The 17,624-nt window shown below is 61.5% G+C and overlaps 2 protein-coding genes across 18 annotated transcripts in view; one reads left to right on the top strand and one right to left on the bottom strand.

Annotated features, from left to right (window-relative positions):
- Nucleotides 1-7,608, top strand: part of PTDSS2 (phosphatidylserine synthase 2) — a 29,588-nt gene extending 21,980 nt beyond the window's left edge. For 7 of the 12 annotated variants that reach the window (XM_060019621.1, XM_060019618.1, XM_060019616.1 and 4 more), the window contains 9 exons: nt 2,822-2,956; nt 3,197-3,247; nt 4,013-4,126; nt 4,255-4,373; nt 4,743-4,857; nt 4,930-5,075; nt 5,168-5,353; nt 5,474-6,091; nt 6,608-7,412. In XM_060019621.1, the coding sequence (XP_059875604.1) occupies nt 4,019-4,126; nt 4,255-4,373; nt 4,743-4,857; nt 4,930-5,075; nt 5,168-5,353; nt 5,474-5,633 (834 nt within the window). In that variant the 5' untranslated portion in view covers nt 2,822-2,956; nt 3,197-3,247; nt 4,013-4,018 and the 3' untranslated portion in view covers nt 5,634-6,091; nt 6,608-7,412. Of the gene's footprint in view, nt 1-2,821; nt 2,957-3,196; nt 3,248-4,012; nt 4,127-4,254; nt 4,374-4,742; nt 5,076-5,167; nt 5,354-5,473; nt 6,290-6,607 lie in introns of those variants that run through there. The other 5 variants (XM_060019617.1, XM_060019614.1, XM_060019611.1 and 2 more) reach the window with 5 other exon arrangements.
- Nucleotides 7,609-7,734: 126 nt separating this feature from the next.
- Nucleotides 7,735-16,125, bottom strand: RNH1 (ribonuclease/angiogenin inhibitor 1). 6 transcript variants are annotated; one of them, XM_060019610.1, is made up of 11 exons: nt 15,626-16,125; nt 13,337-13,422; nt 13,073-13,178; nt 10,335-10,505; nt 9,927-10,097; nt 9,310-9,480; nt 9,059-9,229; nt 8,796-8,966; nt 8,365-8,535; nt 8,032-8,202; nt 7,735-7,942 (listed from the first exon to the last, which is right to left on the bottom strand). In XM_060019610.1, exons 1-11 carry the CDS (start codon nt 15,820-15,822, stop codon nt 7,855-7,857), a joined length of 1,674 nt encoding a protein of 557 aa, XP_059875593.1. In that variant the 5' UTR covers nt 15,823-16,125; the 3' UTR covers nt 7,735-7,854. The 6 variants fall into 6 exon arrangements, with proteins under 6 accessions (XP_059875593.1, XP_059875588.1, XP_059875591.1 ...); XM_060019605.1 differs by lacking the exon at nt 15,626-16,125 and adding an exon at nt 15,306-15,423 and having other exon boundaries at nt 13,309-13,422; XM_060019608.1 differs by lacking the exon at nt 15,626-16,125 and adding an exon at nt 15,256-15,271 and having other exon boundaries at nt 13,309-13,422.
- Between the last annotated feature and the right edge of the window lie 1,499 nt (nt 16,126-17,624).

The raw sequence follows: 17,624 nt of genomic DNA, 5'->3' as shown, positions 1-17,624 counted from the left end.
CGGGCTGTAGGTGCACAGGCTCAGTATCTGTGGCACGTGGGCTCAGTAGTTGTGGCTCGCGGGCTCTAGAGCGCAGGCTCAGTAGTTGTGGCGCACAGGCTTAGTTGCTCCGCAGCATGTGGGATCCTCCCGGACCAGGGCTCAAACCTGTGTCCCCCGCGTTGGCAGGCGGATTCCTAACCGCTGCACCACCAGGGGAGCCCCTGATGTGGTTTTGATTTGCATTTTCCTATCTTCTCATGTGCTTGTTGGATGTTTGTATGTCTTTTTGGGAGATCAGCTTTTGTTCTGGTTGATTTTTTTAAATGGTTCATGTTTTGTTTTATTTATTTAAAATAAACTTCTTATTTTAAGACACATTTACAGGATTGTGAAGTTAGTGCAGAGAGTTTCTTCACCCAGGGTCTCCTGTTATGAACATCTTACACTAATATGACGCATTTGTTACAGTTAATCATTATTAACTAAAACCCACACTTCCTCTCAGGTTTTCCCCTCCTCTGCAGCACAGGACCCTCCCCTCACGTGGGTCTTTCATTTCTCTCAGCAACATTGTGTGGTTTTCGGAGTGTATGTTTGCACTTCCTTTGTTAAGTGTATTCCTGAGTATCTCACTCTTTCTGATGCTGTCCTGAGTGGGACCGTCTTGATTTCGTGTTGGTCTGCTGGTCACTGGCATCTGGACATGCAGCCTGCTTGCTCTGTCGGTCTGGGTCCTCTGTGCCTACTCACTCGTTCCCACAGCTCTGCTGCTGTTCGGGGGGTTCCTGAGGGGGTCTCTGTGCAGGAATAGGGGGAGTTCACTTCTTCCTTTCCAACCTGAGTGTCTGTCTGTCCGTCCCTGGCCTCACACTGTCCCCCACTTCTTAGCGGGGAGCCCTCAGCCCTCACCAGATGCCCCTTGTCAATGGAGGAAGTTCCACTCTTCCTAATTTGTTGAGTGTTTTTTTCATGAGAGGGTATTAGATTTTGTTGGTTGGATGCTTTTCTGCATGAAATGAGATGATCACGTGGTTTTTTCCCTTTATTAACGTGACGTTTTGTGTTGATTCATTTTCTCATTTTGAACCAGCTTAGCATTCCTGGGATGAAGCCCGCTTGGCCGTGGTGTGTGGCCTTCTGTATACGCTGCTGGATTCACTTTGCTGGTGTTCTGTTGAGGATTGTTGCATCCATGTTCATAAGAGACACTGCCTGTAGTTTGCCTGGAATGTCTTTTTCTGATTTTGGTATCAGGGTTGCTGGGGGTTTGTCTGGTGTTTCTGTCGTGATTTGACACATGATTCTGACCGTCGGTGCTGACCCCGACCCCCTGGCAGAGGTGTGTCTGTCGGGTCCCCTCCACGCCTCGCCCTCGGGAGGGAGGCCCCCTGCGGAGTGCGCGGAGGCAGCTCCGTAATCCGATGGGAAACCTTCTGTGTGGGAGGTTTGTCTCTTCTCTCTGACTCACTGATGTGTTCGGTCATTTCTTACATCAGCGCAGACTCGTGGGTAGGTATCTACGTTATCCTTTGGGTTACAATTCAGTACTTGATTTGTTGCTCCCACTGTTCCAGCCTCGGCTGCTGGGAGCTTTCCCATACCCCACCTACGTGGGTTCTTGGTGTTTTGTTTTGGGTTTCTGAGCACCTCCCTCCTTTCTGGTGCTAGAAGACATTCCAAGCCCATCTTGGAATCTGCCATTTCTCCAGGGAGCCTGGTTCCTTTATTGGAGAATGAATGCTCTTAGGAACCAAGATGTGGGCTCTCTCGGCCAGCAGCGCGGAGCCCTGTGGGTCCTGACTAGTGAGTCTGCAGACTTATAAGTGGCCGGTTCTGGGAGGCCCCCCTGCCCAGGCTGCTGTCCTCTCCCAGAGCCATGTCACGAGGGGTCAGTCGGCCTCCCTGGCCTTTGCTGGAGTGGAGGTTCATGGTCTGGCCCTCTGGGCTTGGGTGACAAGCTCTCAGCTGGGACCGGAGCTGACTTCCTTGGGTCACATCAGCCCTCAGATGCCCTGAGACAGAGACTCGTTACAGTGCTGTTTTTCGCTTCTCTGAGGGTTGAGTGTCCAGGGATCTGAGCCCCTACTGACCTGGCTCCGGAGCAGAGCCCGCGGGGCCATCCTGACTCAGGAACACAGCGGTGTCGCCCTCAGATCCCGTGTGACCAGGGCACACGTGGCGGGGAGGGTTCAGTTGTTCGTGGTGTCACCTCAGTCATGTGACAAGATGCAGGTCTGAGTGTCATCTGTCCACACACCCCACGGACCGCGTCTCGTCACCCCAGCCTAGAGCCTCTTCCCCGCTGTGCCCTTTCGCTGGTACTCGGGGCAGGAGCGAGGGGATAGGGTCCTGATGACGGGTGTCCCAGGGTGCCTCCTGTGGACCAAAGGCCCCAGCTGGCAGCCAGCGGGGGCCTGAAGGGAGGAATGGGGGGGGTCCTCTTCTGCCAGGGTGCGCCCCCAAAAGCCCACTTTGTGCCGAGGCTGGAGGGCTGTTTGGCTAACGCTGGCGTCTGGGAGAGGCTGTCCGGGCGCTGCCTGGAGAAGTGTGTCCCACTGTGCTGTTCCTCGGTGTGGGGTCTGGACCCCGAACCGGACGTAGGGAGGAAAGGTGGGGAGACTGGTGATCTGAGCACCTTCCCACGGGAGGTGCCCCTGCGACGCCACGTGGTGTTGTCCTGGGGTCCCATGGGGGCGTGAGGACATCCTCGGACTTGGCACATCCCCGCTCTGCCCGGCTGAAGTGGGGGCGATGCCGAGACAGTGCTTCCCCTCGCGGTTGGTGGGTGCTGTCTGCGCACCCCAAACCCTGCCCCACTGACATGCCGCCGCCCTTGCAGACCGTCCAGGACGGCCGCCAGTTTCTGAAGTACGTAGACCCCAGGTTGGGGGTCCCGCTGCCGGAGAGGGACTACGGGGGAAACTGCCTCATCTATGATGCCGACAACAAGACCGACCCCTTCCACAATGTCTGGGTAGGTGCCCGGAGGGGGACGGCCGGCCTCATGACACGGGGGCCCCACCACCTCCCACGCGGGAAGCTCGGCGCTGCCCCAGGCATGGATGCTTCTGGGACCCGAGTCACTCTGGACTGGATGGGATGAGGGTACCAGGGGCCATGCCGCCCACACGCGGGGATGCCTCTGGCTGCGGCGGGGCCCCTTCCCAGCTCACGATGGTGGACCGAGCGTGAGGCCTGCCTCTGTGCCCCACAGGACAAGCTGGACGGCTTTGTGCCCGCACACTTCATCGGCTGGTACCTGAAGGTAGGCACCTCCTCGTTGGGCGGGGTACCTGGTTTCGGAGCCGCCCTGAACTCTGGGCCATTTTCCAGCCGTGCGGTGGGTTGCGGCCGCGGTGCAGGACAGGCGGGCTGCTGAGCTGGGGGGGTGCCTGACCCAACCTTGCGTGTCCTGGGCGTTGCGGTGGCCGCTGGAGAGCAAAGGGGAGAGACCCACGGGGGGCCCCCGGCCCCCATCCCACCCAGCCCTGGGCATCCTCAGGCCTGGACACACAAGTCGTCGACATACCTGCAAGTTGCCTCAAAGTCTTTTTTTTTTTTAAATAAATTTATTTATTTAATTTATTTATTTTTGGCTGCGTTGGGTCTTCGTTGCTGCACGTGGGCTTCCTCTAGTTGTGGCGAGCGGGGGCTGCTCTTCGTTGCGGTGCGCGGGCTTCTTGTTGCGGTGGCTTCTCTTGTTGCGGAGCACGGGCTCTAGGCACGCGGGCTTCAGTAGTTGTGGCTCGCGGGCTCTAGAGCACAGGCTCAGTAGCTGTGGCGCACGGGCTTAGTTGCTCCGCAGCATGTGGGATCTTCCCGGACCAGGGCTCGAACCCGTGTCCCCTGCATTGGCAGGCGGATTCTTAACCACTGCACCACCAGGGGAGCCCTCAAAGTCTTAACTTGGGGCGGCTGGAGCCACAGCTGCCCTGCCGCCGTGCCCCGCCTGAGGGCAGTGGGGCGGGGGTAGGGGCGGGCTGTCCTTGGGGGATCCCGCCCTGGGGGCTGACGTCCTGGCGGCCCGCAGACCCTGATGATCCGTGACTGGTGGATGTGCACGATCGTGAGCGTGATGTTTGAGTTCCTGGAGTACAGCCTGGAGCATCAGCTGCCCAACTTCAGCGAGTGCTGGTGGGACCACGTAAGTGCCGCCCTCTGCGTCCCGGCCACAGCGGGGGGCGGCGGGCGGCACGGGCTCCCCTCAGCCAGGGCCGTGCGACCTGGGGGCCTGTGGCACCCACCTCCCTCCCACCTGGCTCCCGCCCCCAGTGGATCATGGACGTGCTCGTCTGCAACGGGCTGGGCATCTACTGCGGCATGAAGACGCTCGAGTGGCTGTCCCTAAAGACGTACAAGTGGCAGGGCCTCTGGAACATTCCGACCTACAAGTACGTCTAGAGAGCAGCCCTGCTCCGCACAGGCCTTGACCCCAGTGTGGGGCCTGCAGGCCCCCCCCCGCCGCGAGGTCCTTTCGTGAGGTGCTACAGGCGAGGATCTTGCCTCTGTAAACTCCACCGAGGATGTGACCCTGGGTGCTGCCCTCGTGGCGGCCGGGACGTCAGCCCGTCCCCATCCAGCCGGCTCCTCTTACTCCCTGCTGGCCCTTCTCGGGATCGTCCCTTCCCAGTCGCCTCCCTCTGTGAAGAAGTAGAGAAACAGTCCAGGAAAAGACCTGGGGGGCCGGGGGGTGGGTGGCGCGGGCCGGGGTCGAGTGTGCCCGGTGGGCGTTGCCCTGGGCTGACGGGCCGCGGTTCCAGGGGCAAAATGAAGAGGATCGTCTTCCAGTTCACGCCCTACAGCTGGGTCCGCTTCGAGTGGAAGCCAGCCTCCAGCCTGCGCCGCTGGCTGGCCGTGTGCGGCATCATCCTGGTGGTAAGGCCTGTGGCCTCCTGCATGCCCCTGCCCTCCCCGCCCCGGGCGCCCTCCACCCTCCTCTGCCCCCAGTTTCTCTTGGCAGAGCTGAACACCTTCTACCTGAAGTTTGTGCTGTGGATGCCCCCCGAGCACTACCTGGTCCTCCTGCGGCTAGTCTTCTTTGTCAACGTGGGCGGCGTGGCCATGCGGGAGATCTACGACTTCATGGACGACCCGTGAGGGCCAGGGTGGGGCCTGGGCCGTGGAGGGGGGGGCGCGGGGGCGGGGCGCTCTCGAGCCTCACCCCTGCACCCGCCTCCCTCTGCAGGAAGCTCCACAAGAAGCTGGGCCAGCAGGCCTGGCTGGTGGCGGCCATCACCGTCACGGAGCTGCTCATCGTGGTGAAGTACGACCCGCACACGCTCACGCTGTCCCTGCCCTTCTACATCGCCCAGTGCTGGACGCTCGGCTCCGTGCTCGCCCTCACCTGGACCGTCTGGCGCTTCTTCCTGCGGTGAGCGCCGTGGCCCCGGTGGTCCTGCCTCCCCACCCCAGGCTCTGAGCTCCCCTGCGGGGCAGTGTCCAGGGACCTCCGTGGGCCAGCCAGTGGTGACGCAGCCCCCGCTGTCCCCAGGGACATCACCCTGAGGTACAAGGAGACACGGCGGCAGAAGCAGCAGGGCAGGGACGACCAGGGCAGGGCGGACGGCAGCGTGGACGGGCGCCCACCAGGGCCCGACGACCCCTCGGGGCCCGAGGAGGCCGAGAGGGAGGGGGTGCCAGCACCGCACTGACGCTGTGGCTGGGCCTGCAGAGCCCAGGCCCGGCGCCCTCCGCCCTCTGCGGTTCCCGCCAGGAGCCTTCCAGCAGGCCTCAGCCCTCAAGGTTCTATCTCCCTTTTCTCCCGCGTGCACGGTGGGGTGGGGCGCGCACGTGTGTGTGGTGTGTGCACACGTGTGGGTGCGTGTGTGTGTGCACGTGTGCTCCTGAGGCCCTGGGGCTCGCCCTGGGCCGGCTGGTCCCCCTTCTGTGCAGTCAGCCCGCCGCCTTGGCCACCCCGAGCCTTGGTGCCCAGACGGCCCAGCCCAGGCAGCAGCGTCTCGGTGCCCCTCTCCGCTCCCTGGGCCCCGCCGGTCCCCCACGACCTTCTGGCGGCACGTGTGAAGGACAGTCGTCCAGGGACGCCCTGGCGTGGCTGGGAAAGGGCAGATCCGCTTCCTCGGGAGCTTCCATCTGACCCTCCAACCTGGAGGTGCGTGCACAGGGCTGCCCGCACATCGACTCAGAGACTCCAAGGCCTGGTGCCCGCCGTCAGGAGGGTGGGTCGTGAGGGAGGGTCTCTGTGGCCCAGGGTTGAGGTCACCCCCACGAGCAAACAGAACAAATAAAAGCCACGGTGACGGCCTGCAGCTCCGCAGCTCCTCGCTGCCCCTCGCCCCTGCCCCACCCTGTGCCGCCCAGAGGGCAGCTGGGAGCCACTTGGGCTGGACACCTATCCTGGCAGACGACCAGAGGGCACGAGGGTCGCCGGCCCCCCGGCGCCTCCTGCTGCATCCGCCCCTCGGGCCGGTCCCAGGGAGCTAGTTCTGGGCGGGGTGTGGGTGACGGCACACTGTCTTCAGGCTTCACATGCACCGGCGAAGGGAAGCGCCCTGATTTCCGAGCAAGGGTGACACTCCCGACCTTCCCAAGGGCAGGGCCTCTCAGAGCGCCAGGGCCTTGGTGGTGGACTTGTTTCCTTAGTTTATTTTCCCGCAACTATTTCTAGGGAGAATTTCAAACCTAGGGCGGCGGTTGTGAGGACGGACAGCGGCGTGCCTGTGCCCCCACCCCACCCTCTGCTCTTGCGTTGTGCTGTTGAGCTGAGTTTCTCAGCCTCTGGCTTCCGTGGGCTTCCTCACGTCAGGGGTGTGACCCGGGGCCTCAGTGTGCCCCACCCCACCTGCTGCTGTCCGAGTGTCACCTTTGATCTGGGTTTAGGGCCGACGCCTGTCCCAACACTGCGGAGACACCAAGCGTCCTGTCTGCCCACCTCCACCCGGGGTTCTCGGCGTCACAGGGTTCAGTCGCTCTGGTCCCAGATTACCTCATTCCTGTGGCCTGTGCTCTCCCTGCAGGGCTGGAGGCCCGTGTTGCTCACTGGTCCCAGGCGTGGCCCCCAGGAGCGGTTTCTGGCCCACGGTGGGTGCAGGTTCCCCTGGAGCGTCTCCCGGGTCCACCCAGTCCTCCACAAATCCTGCTCTCTTCTGGGGGCCCTGGGTACCTTCAGGGCTTCGTCGTGATGGCAGGAAGTTACTGCCCAGGCGCCGACCCTCTGAAAGCTGCCCAGTGTCACACCTTGATCGTGCTGCTCAGGACAGGTCACCCCTACGCTGTCCGCCCACGGCCAGACGAGGCCAGTGAGACGGAGCAGACCCTGCCCTTACGTCCACAGGGCTCCAGCCTCCACCAGGAGAGCACTCGGGAGCCAGCCGTCGGCAGGCTCGGCCAGGCCCTGGGAGCAGCTCCCAGCCGGGCTTTCCGGCCCACACACAGGAGGTCCGAGCACGCTGCCAGCCAATGACCAACGCTGCTGGCCAAGGTGAGCCAGGCCCCGAGGCCAGGGGCCACGTTCTGGTGCCCCTTAGTGCAGGCGGGATGCCGTCCTCACAGACCCGAGGCGGGGAAGGCCTGTAGGACGGGGTGGCCTACGAGGCCGCAAGGAGCAGGACCCCGCCAGCACCTGGGGAGCTCAGACCGGACCCCCACGGAGGACCCCGCTGGGCGCAGCCGCCACCAGGCCCGGACCCCCGACTTGACTTGCCTAAGGCTGCTACGTCTGTGGTGCTCACGAAAACATCACCCCCTTGACACCAGAGCCTCGTGGGGACCACGAGAACAGACAAAGACCCCTCCTGCCAGAAAAGCGTTTTAATAAAGTGCCTAAAATGCTCTCCCAAAAATAAGCTGATTTAAGCTCTTCTCTCGGTTAAAGCCAGGACTCCTCGTGGGAGGAGGGCCGTCTGGGGAGGGGCGTCAGAAGATGAGCCGCAGGCCGGGCTTGCTCCCCTCCAGGGCCCGCAGGCGCTCCTCCACCACCTCCGTCCAGTAGATGTCGTACAGGCTGCAGGGAGGGAGGGGGTGAGGTAGCAGCAACACCCCCCACCCCGCCCCGTGTGCCTCGCCTGTCCCCCGCACCCCAGGGCCACTCACACCAGCTGCTCCAGGGCGCAGCCGGGCTGCTCCAGGCTGCCCAGCAGCTGCAGGACGCCGGGGTCACCCAGGCCGTTGTTGCTCAGGTCCAGCTCGCGCAGGCTGCGATTGGTCAGCAGGAGCGAGGCCAGGCCTCCACAGGCGCCGTCTGTCACGTCACAGTCCCCCAGCCTGGGCGGAGGGCAGGGCCGAGGTCAGGTGGAGGGTGCGCCCCCAGGTGGCTGTGCAACCAGGGCCCAGGCCCTGATCATGGAGCGCGAGGGGGCGGGTTTGAGTCTTAGCTGTCCCCACCCTCAGCCCGGGCGGACGGGGCGCCCCCCCGAGCAGGCTCACCAGAGCACCCTCAGTGTGGCGCCGGGCTGGCACAGGGCCTGGCACAGGGCTTGGACGCCCGAGTCGCCCAGCTGGTTGTTGCTCAGCTGCAGCTCCAGGAGACGCTTGTTCTGGGTCAGCATCGAGCCGAAGTGGTGGCAGCAGGCGGCCGTGAGGCTGCAGGACTTCACCCTGCGGGCGGCAGACGGGGACTGGGGCCACCGTGGCCCACGCCACTGGGGTGCCCCGGGAGGGCCCTGGGGATCTGAGCGCCAGCGCCCCGCCCCCGCCACCGAGTCTCTGCCTGTCTTCAGTGGCTCCACCTCGGCGCACACCCCCCCCGCCCCCCGAGGGCACCTGCACCTCGCCAGCCCCCGGCGCTGGCCCCCCCGGGCCACCCAGGATCCTCTGCATGGGCCCTCCCATCCCCTGGTGCCACGCGGCCCCCTCACCACAGGGACTCCAGCTGGCAGCCCGGCTGCAGCAGGCTGTCGCACAGCAGCCGGGCGCTCTCGTCACCCAGACTGTTGCCCGCCAGACTCAGCTCCTTCAGGGTCTCCTTGGCCTGGAGGATGCGGCAGAGGTCTCTGCAGCCACTGGTGGTGATGTCACACTCCCAGAGCCTACAGAGGCGAGTCCCCCGTCAGCACAGAGAGGCTCCCAACGCGTCCTGCCACCCCCAAGGTTTTGTCTGCCCAGCCGGAGGCCAGCTCACCAGAGGGTCTTGAGCTGGGAGCCGGGGCTCAGCAGCCCAGGGCACAGCTCCGCGATGCCTGCATCGCCCAGCGGGTTGCTGCCCAGGTCCAGCTCGTTCAGCGAGGCCTGGGAGGCCACGATCCCACACAGGTCCTTACAGTTGGCCGGCGTGAGGCCGCAGTTCTCCAGCCTGGGGGCACGAGAGGCGCTAGGAGCTGGGGCGCCCCCCGCAGCCCCCGCCCTGCCCCCCAGCCCCAGCCCGGAGCTTACTTGAGTGCCTCCAACTGGCAGGCGGAGTCCGCCAGGCCCCGGCACAGCTCCCGGATGCCAGCCTCGCCCAGGTCATTATTGCTCACCATGAGCTCCTTCAGGTCCCGTGTGGCCCTGAGCACCGCGGCCAGGGGCTCACAGGCCGCGGCCGTCAGGTTGCAGTACTCCAGCCTGGGGGCGGGCGGGCAGTCAGCCCCTCGGCCGCAGGAATGCGGCTTGGCCCAGGGGGCACCGGTCTGGGTCTGCTTTCCCACCCCAGCCGTGAGGCCTGCGGAGACCGGACGGCTGCCTCGCAGTGACAGCACGGCAGCGGCCGAGGGGCCATCTCCCTGGGCGGCGGGCGCCCAGAGACCCAGGAGAAAGACACCCAGCCCGAGCTGGGGCTTTCCGGCTTGGCTTCCTCCCTCTGTGGCTGACCCCGTCTGTGTGCTCACTCGGGGTCACAGGCCAGCTGCCAGCTGCTTTCAGAGGCCACAACCCCAGCCTCAGGGAAGAGCCCCTCCTCGAAGCTCCCTGGCCGATGAGCTGGGGAGGGGGCTTGCCCAGGGCAGACAGCCGAAACCCAGGGGACGGGTGGGTGCGGGCACCTCAGGGCCCCGGGTGGGGTGCACACTCACTGCAGCTTCTCCAGGTGGCACTGCGGGTCCAGGAGCCCCTCGCAGAGCAGCTGCAGGCCGGCGTCACCCAGCGGGTTGTCGCTGAGGTTCAGCTCCCGCAGGGTGGACAGGGAGCGCAGCACGCCGGGCAGGACCCTGCAGCCGGCCTCCGTCAGGCAGCAGTTCTGGAGGCTGGACACACGTGGCCGTCAGCGGGCCCCACGAGCCGGCTGCGGCTCCCACGCAAGACGAGCCACCCTCCATCTGCCGGAGCCCAAGCAAGGCGGACACAGAACTGCCGCCACCACACACATCCCCACGGGGGAGGCCAGGCAGCCGGCCTTGCAGGAGGAGATGCGGGGTGGGGGCCGCGAGAGGGCTCAGGTGTGCCTCAGGGCCCGGAGCCCAGGAGTGACCGGCATGGCTCACTTGAGCTTCTGGATCTTGCAGGTGGGGCTCTGCAGGCCCTGGAGCACCAGGTGCACGCCGCTGTCGCCCAGCTCATTGGTGCGGAGGCTGAGCTCCGTCAGGGAGGGGTTGGCCCGGAGCGCGGAACCGATGTCCTTGCACCGCACCTCCGTGAGGCCACAGTCGTCCAGCCTGCAGACAGACACTCAGTCACTTCACACAGCAGGTTGTGACCCATTCTTGGGCCAAGAACTCGACGAGGTGGGTCACAACCAACACATCTTAAAATGAAAGAGAAAAAGCGCGTGGATCGTCTCGTAAAAACTGTTAAGATACTGGCACCTATATGGACGCGTATCTCCGCATCTTCCCCGGGACACGGTCAGGGGGCACAAGTGCCCCTCCACCCCCAGGAGAGAAACCAAACCTGGAGGCGGCAGCTCGAGGGCAGAGCCCGGCTGAAGAGGCTCGGAGAGGCCAGCGTGGAACGTGCCAAACCCTGACCCAGGATCACGTCCACCGATTAAGTGAACCACTGAGTCAATACAGGTGGAAGGAAAGCCAGCTCTTCCTCAGAGAATGACAAGTGATAAATGTGGAAGGAATGAAAAAATTAAAAACCCCAGTGAGGCAGAGTCCCAGGAACACTTCAGGCCAAAAACCCACCAACAGCTGCGACGATCAACAGGCAAAAAGTCCGAGCAGAAACAGGACGTGAGCAGAGTCTGAAGGGGTGTCACGCCGAGAAGTGGCAGGCGCCCGCATCAGGTGGTCACGGCGACCATTAGGGGTGACCACATGGCACCGCTGTGACAAGACCTCCCACGATACGATACGCCAGGCAGGACACAACGTCATTTCTGTGTTGTCTGTGGCCAAAACGTGTGACTCGACCCTGAGAAGACGCCAGAGGCCCTTTCACCTGAGCCCGAGTGAGCGGAATCCAGAGGCAGGCGGCCAAGGACAAGGCGGGACGGAGGGACCATCACAGACAGGAGGGGCCGTGAAGACGTGGCGATGATGCCGTGGCGGGTCCCGCACGAGCCGGGAACAGGAGAGGACACGCACGGAAAAGCCGGTGACGTGAGTCAAGGCGGCCGTGTTGGGCTCTTAGCTTTGACCAGCGCCCCAGGCGACGGGGCACGGGGGACCCTGCACTGTCTTTGTGACTCTTCCATAAACCTTCCATAAACCTATTCCATAAAACTATTTCAAGTAAGTTCAAAAGAAGAAAGATAAGCAGGGACTTGAGGACACAGGGAGGGGAAGGGTAAGCTGGGACGAAGTGAGAGTGTGGCATGGACATATATACACTACCAAACGTAAAACCGATAGCTAGTGGGAAGCAGCCGCATAGCACAGGGAGATCAGCTCGGTGCTTTGTGACCACCCAGAGGGGTGGGATAGGGAGGGTGGGAGGGAGGGAGACGCAAGAGGGAAGAGAGATGGGAACATATATATATGTACAACTGATTCACTTTGTTATAAAGCAGAAATTGTAAAGCAATTATACTCCAATGAAGGTGTTAAAAAAAGTAAAATGACACATGTAAGAAGCTATTTATTATAGCATTGTTTATAATAACAAAAGGTTAGAAGCAATTAATTGCTTTGGAGCCCTAATAAGAAAAAAAAGTGTCTCTAAATGCCTGGGTAAGATTTCCAAAATAGATTAAGGGAAAAAGGAAGGTTATACAACAAAGTGAAGCCTACGCTGCTATTGCTATTTGTCTAAAACCGAGGGGAAAAGAATTGGAAATCTGCTAACCTCGCCCTTGCCGCTCCGCCGCACACGCCGTACTTCGGAGAGCTCACCATTCCTCAGTGTACCCTTCGGGCACTGCACCTTCTTAAACGCTGTTCCCACTGCTCTTCCTCCCAGCCCTCGCCTTCCTGCTGGCCCTTCCCAAGATACTCACGCGTATACACATGCTTCCTTGTATTAGAAACACAAATGGCATACTGTGCATGCTGTTCTGCACTTTTTTTACTTAATACACATTTGCACATCAAGGGCTGTCTAATGCTATTTTATAACCGTATACTTCTCCACTGAACAGATATATCATAACTGATTTAATCAGTCCCCTATTAATGGGTATTTCCATTGTTTCCTATCTTTTGCTATTAAAAATAATGCTGTAATGAACATTCTTGTGCATATGTTATTTCACATTATATCTACGGAATTATACCTGGGGGCTAAATTCTTAGAAACAAGGGTAGTTGATGCAGAGGGCAACAGAGTGGACTGGGCACAGGAGTAAGACTTTTCACTGTATTCCCTTTTGTGTCTTTTTGATTTTGTACCATATGTCTTACCTATTCAAAAATAAAATATTTTTAAATCCAAAAAACAAAAAGATAGGCAGGCACTCATCTCTTGCTCGTGAGCCCTGAGGAACCTGCGGGTTTGAGGGCCTCAACAGCAGAAGTCAGCCTGGACTTGGATTCCCAGCCCGCAGCCCGGCAGGGGCAGAGGACAGGCAGTGCCCACAAGAGCCGGCTGTGGCGACTGCATTTCCAGGGGAAGGGGACGAGCGGAGGAGACCCTGGGCCAGGTTGCTCTGCCCACCAGGCCTGGGCCAGAATGGGTTTACATTCAAACGGTTGGAACAAAATACAAAAGGAGTCACATTTTATGCCACGTGAAAATCATACAAAATTTACATCACGCTTCTGTAAGTGAAGTGACCTGGGAGCACCCCTCACCCCCTGCGGGGTGAGGACCCCGGGGACGCAGGCACGGCTGGTCCTACCTGACCACCTCGTACTGCTGGATCAGAGGCAGGAGCTCTGTCCACCGGGCGTCACTCAGCTGCTCACACTGGATGTCGAGCTTCATGGTGGGAGGCGAGGTGTTGCCTAGACACAGGCAGGGGAGAAGGAGAGGATTTCAGCCAAACTCTCAAGGTCTGACAGGCCAGAGATCCAGTGGACGGAAGACGTCCAAACAGGACCCCAGGGGACATTCCAGGAGAAGCCACAGCCTCACCGCCTGCTTTGTTTCCCTTCTTCAGCACCTTTATCCACGTCAGCCTCCAGAAGCAGAAATGGGAGAGGGCTCCCGGGCAAAGACTGCCACGGACCGCAGAGCTGGGGGACGTGGCTGCGGGGACAGAGGCCGCTCTCACCCCCCAGCCTCCTGGGCACCTCCCACCCGAGGAAGGGGAGACCGGCGCTCACCGCCCGAAGCCCTGCCTCTGCCTTGCCAGCAAGGACAGGTGGCGGGGGGCGGGGAGAGGTGGCGCCTGTGGGCCCGGACAGTGTGCAGACCCCAGCCAGGAGGGCGCAGGGGCCCCAATCTGTGACTTCTCCCCTCCGAGAACAGGAAGGCAGCGCACAGCCCCACCTGGCCGGCATCCACAAAGCCAGACGCACCCAGGATGCCAGCACCTGAGGCCTCACTGCCCTGAAGCAGCCCTGTCAGGTGGTCAGCCGGCAGTTCCTGAGGGGTACCAGCCACAAGCGCCCTGGCCAGGACAGAGAAGGCGGGGCGGGGACCCCAGGTCCAGCGACCTGCGCGCCGGATGGTGCCTTCATGGGTGGCCGCCCGGGGCGCCTGTTTCCATGAGCCCCTTCTGGGCCTGGGACTCTGGACAGGGCACGTCCTCTGCCCAACCCCGGCTCAGCCCAGGGACCAGCCCACAAAGAAGCCAGTCCACCAAGCAGGCTGAGAAAAGAGGGAGGCCTCTGGCCAGCAGGTCTGGGATGGGAGGTCACAGGCCCTGAAGCCTCACCAGGGCCACACACAGCGCCTGAACAAATGAGTAACCAGAGCCCCGGGCGGGTGCCGACTGTGGCCCTGAAGGGGGGGCCAGCAGGAGAGGAACCCAGCGGCAGCCGTGAGCTGGGGGGTGCCCGGGAGTGGGGCAGGGAGCGGGCTTTCAGTCAAGAGCAACAGGAAGTTCAGTAAACACCCACGCCTGGAAGCCATGCCTTTCCAGGTCTCTGGAGACAGGATGACTCAGACCCATGTGAGGTTCCCGGTTCCCCGAAACCCCCAGATTCCTGAGAACAATGCTTCACTCATGTTTGTGTCCGTGCCTGGCACAGCCCCGGCCTTGCTGAAGAGGGCATGCCCCCTGCCGGGCCCCGGCTGGTTCGAGCCCACAGCGGGGAGGAGGGCCAGCCCAGGCAAAGGCTCTAGGTACATTCCTCCTGGGAGGCCCCTGGTGCCAATGATCAGGTAAGATTCGGATTCGCGTGTTCATGTCCCAGCAGAGAGGCCTACTAAGAAACTGAGGCGAGGGCACGGGTAACTGGCCACTTCCCGTACCATCCCAGGGAAGGGCCATCCCAGGGAGAGACCACCCAGCCCACTGGCCAGAGCACGTGAGCAAAACCAGGCCTGCCACCCACCCCCAGCCCAGGGTGTGGCCACCCAAACCCTGACTCAGAACCCTCAGTCATCGCGAGAGAGGGATCAGGGGGCGGGGCCCCTGAGGATCTCCAGCCCCGACACCGCTCCCCCCGGCTGCTCCCTCCCAGAATCCAGTGTGACATTAGGGGACTCGCCTCTCCAGAGTAGGAAACTGATACCCGGCAGCTGCGCCCCCCAAGCCCCCAGACTTTACTAGACCCAGAGTATCCCTTTGGTTGGCCTGCGGGCGTCTTAGCCTCCAGAGGACACGGATCCCTTTGAGAACCCATGTAAAAGTGTTAACATCCCGCAAAGATGCCGCGTGTACAGCCTTCCTCACAAGCCCCCAGTTACGGTGCCTGATCTGGACAGGAACAAGCACATGTTCGGCCCACGGCCTCCCTGGCAATCAGAACCCCCACCAGCTGGGCTGCTCCCCAGGCCCCAAGTTGCGGATCCAGGATCTCAACAACAGCCCCTAATTAATGCTTCCAAGTGCGGGGACAGGGCGCTGCGCAAGACCGCGCCGGAAGCCAGGAGTTGCGTCTTCTCCGCCTCAGCATCCGGCCCGGGCCTTACCTGGAGCGGTGCCCGCGGCCCGCCCCCCGCTACCGGCGCAGCTTGGTTACCTCTGCGAGGCGCGGGGGGTGGCGGGAGGCAGGGGCGCGCCGGGGTCCGCGCGGAGCAGCCCGCCGCCGCCGCCGCCCTCCACGCCCGCCCGAGGCTCCGCATGTGTCCGGGGGTCGGAGGTCAGCGCGGGGTCGGGCCGGGGCCTCTCCAGGGAGAGGCGGGCCGCTCAGAAGCGCGGAGAGGGCTCCCCGCGCCCCCGGCCCCCGCACTTTCTCGGGTCCGGGGACCGTCCGCCACGCGGTCAGCGGCTGGGGGACCCCCAAAACGCCGCGCCCTCCTCGCCGGCCCGCTCCCGCCCTGTCCCGACCCCGGACCTCACCTCTTGGGCCTCCACCGCAGACCAGAGAGCAGAGCTGCGTCTTCCGCCCGGGCAGGGGGTGGGGTCACGTCCTGGGGCGGGGCCTTGGAGAGTGGGGGCCGGGCGGGCCCAGAGCCCCGCGCCAGGTCGCCCTCGCCCACCGAACCCCGGCTGGAGGACACTAGACCCTGGGAAGGGCCCGCCCGACATCCCTCCATCCCTCCCCGGCTTGGCCCCGGGTCTTTTTCTGAGACGCGCGCCGAGCCAGCGCCCACAGCTAAGCCTTCGCCGCTTTCCGCTGAACTCTGGGGTAAAAGTTGACGTCCCAGTTTGATTTTCCACTTTGTCGCCCAGAACGGGGGCAGGCCACCTTGCGGGGAGGGGGCGTCAGGCGGAGATGCGGGCGCAGGCGCGGGGAGCCCCGACCACCCCCAAGGAGACAGAGGCCGTCGGGGCTTTCTCTGCGCCCTCCCACCAGCAGGCAGGACGTGGGAGTTTCCCAAAGCACAGAAATCGAATATCTGAGACACTTCTTTTTGCTGCCACACAGGAAAAGATGGAAACTATCTGTCTTGGCTGTGATGAAATGCGTCAGTGTGTAAGCAGATACGGTAGGTTTCCTGGGAGAGAGAACCAGGCATGGCTTTCTTAACAGAAGCCATTTTTTGGCCTAAGCCGTTTTGTGATCTAAGCTGGGCCACAATGCTTTGCCCTTGAACAGGTCTCAGTAATTGATGATCTTAAGGGAACAAAAGAACGCAGAAACAAACGACTTTAATCAGACAAGAGAAGTAACAACAGCAAAAATAATGTTCCAGTTGTAAAGACTCCCGGTTCTGTTTCAATGGTGACGATTAGCCTGAAGCCGCAACCACCAGACCTACCGGAATCTAAGGGGTGAAGATGACCTTTTCTGACCCTCCTGACTTCAATCAAATGAACCCAGGACTCTGCGGGGAGACACTGCTTTGGAGAAGATCCCCAGTGTTCCCCTTACTTGCAGCCAGAAATAAACCCTTCCTTTCCGGATCTGTGGCTTGGCTGTGTCTTTTGGCTCAACACTCACCACAAGGCGAAACGTCTTTCGGGTAACAAGCGTGGCATCTGGCTTATGTAAAACACTACACACCCCTGCATTTCTGTGTATCGATCAAGAGGAATATTCATGCATGAGCTTAGGAGACATGTTCAAAATGTCTTTTTGCAGCATTTTGCAACTGTCCAAACCTGGAAACAATCTAAATGTCTACCAGTAGGAAGATGGTTAAAGGCTTCATACACACCTGTTTTGCGCCCCTCTTGGCCTAGCCATAACCAGTGTCGTGGCTGGACTTGCCCTTGTGATTGCAAGGCAGCCTTCAACAAAGACCATTAGGAAGCTTTGGGAAAAAAAAAAAGGTTTATTACTCACATGTGTTGGAATGCACATGGCATACCTGGGGCCACAGAGCGAGGTGGGGAGGGGGCGGGGGGTTGGGGGCAGGCGGCTAGGGTTCTGCTTTAACTGGAGTCAAGGTTGGCGGCCTAGGGTTTCGCAGGCTCACTATTGGTAAACTTAAAACATCAGAGCTGGGGCTTCCCTGGTGGTGCAGTGGTTGGGAGTCCGCCTGCCGATGCAGGGGACACGGGTTCATGCCCCGGTCCGGGAAGATCCCACACACCGCAGAACAGCTGGGCCCGTGAGCCATGGCCGCTGAGCCTGCACGTCCGGAGCCTGTGCTCCGCAACAGGAGAGGCCACAACAGTGAGAGTCCCGCGTACAGCAAAAAAAAAAAACAAAAAAAACAAAAAAAATCAGAGCTGGAATTTACAGCAGCAGAAGAGAAAAGCACATGTGGCCCAGATGGTCAGTTATTGAAACCAACCAAGATCTCTAAATTTAACAAAGGAACCTCAGGGAGCTGACCAGTTGCCTGGGGGCTGGTTCGTTGTGGGAATAAAGGAAGGGTTACTCAACTTGGGGAGAATATCCGGCGGGGCCAGTCCTTGCTTGTGTAGTTTGTAAGGGGTCAGGGCCACC

The sequence above is a fragment of the Delphinus delphis genome, chromosome 8 (genome assembly GCF_949987515.2).
Source record: "Delphinus delphis chromosome 8, mDelDel1.2, whole genome shotgun sequence".
Classification (NCBI taxonomy): Eukaryota; Metazoa; Chordata; class Mammalia; order Artiodactyla; family Delphinidae; genus Delphinus; species Delphinus delphis.
This window is presented reverse-complemented; position numbering and strand designations above follow the sequence as displayed.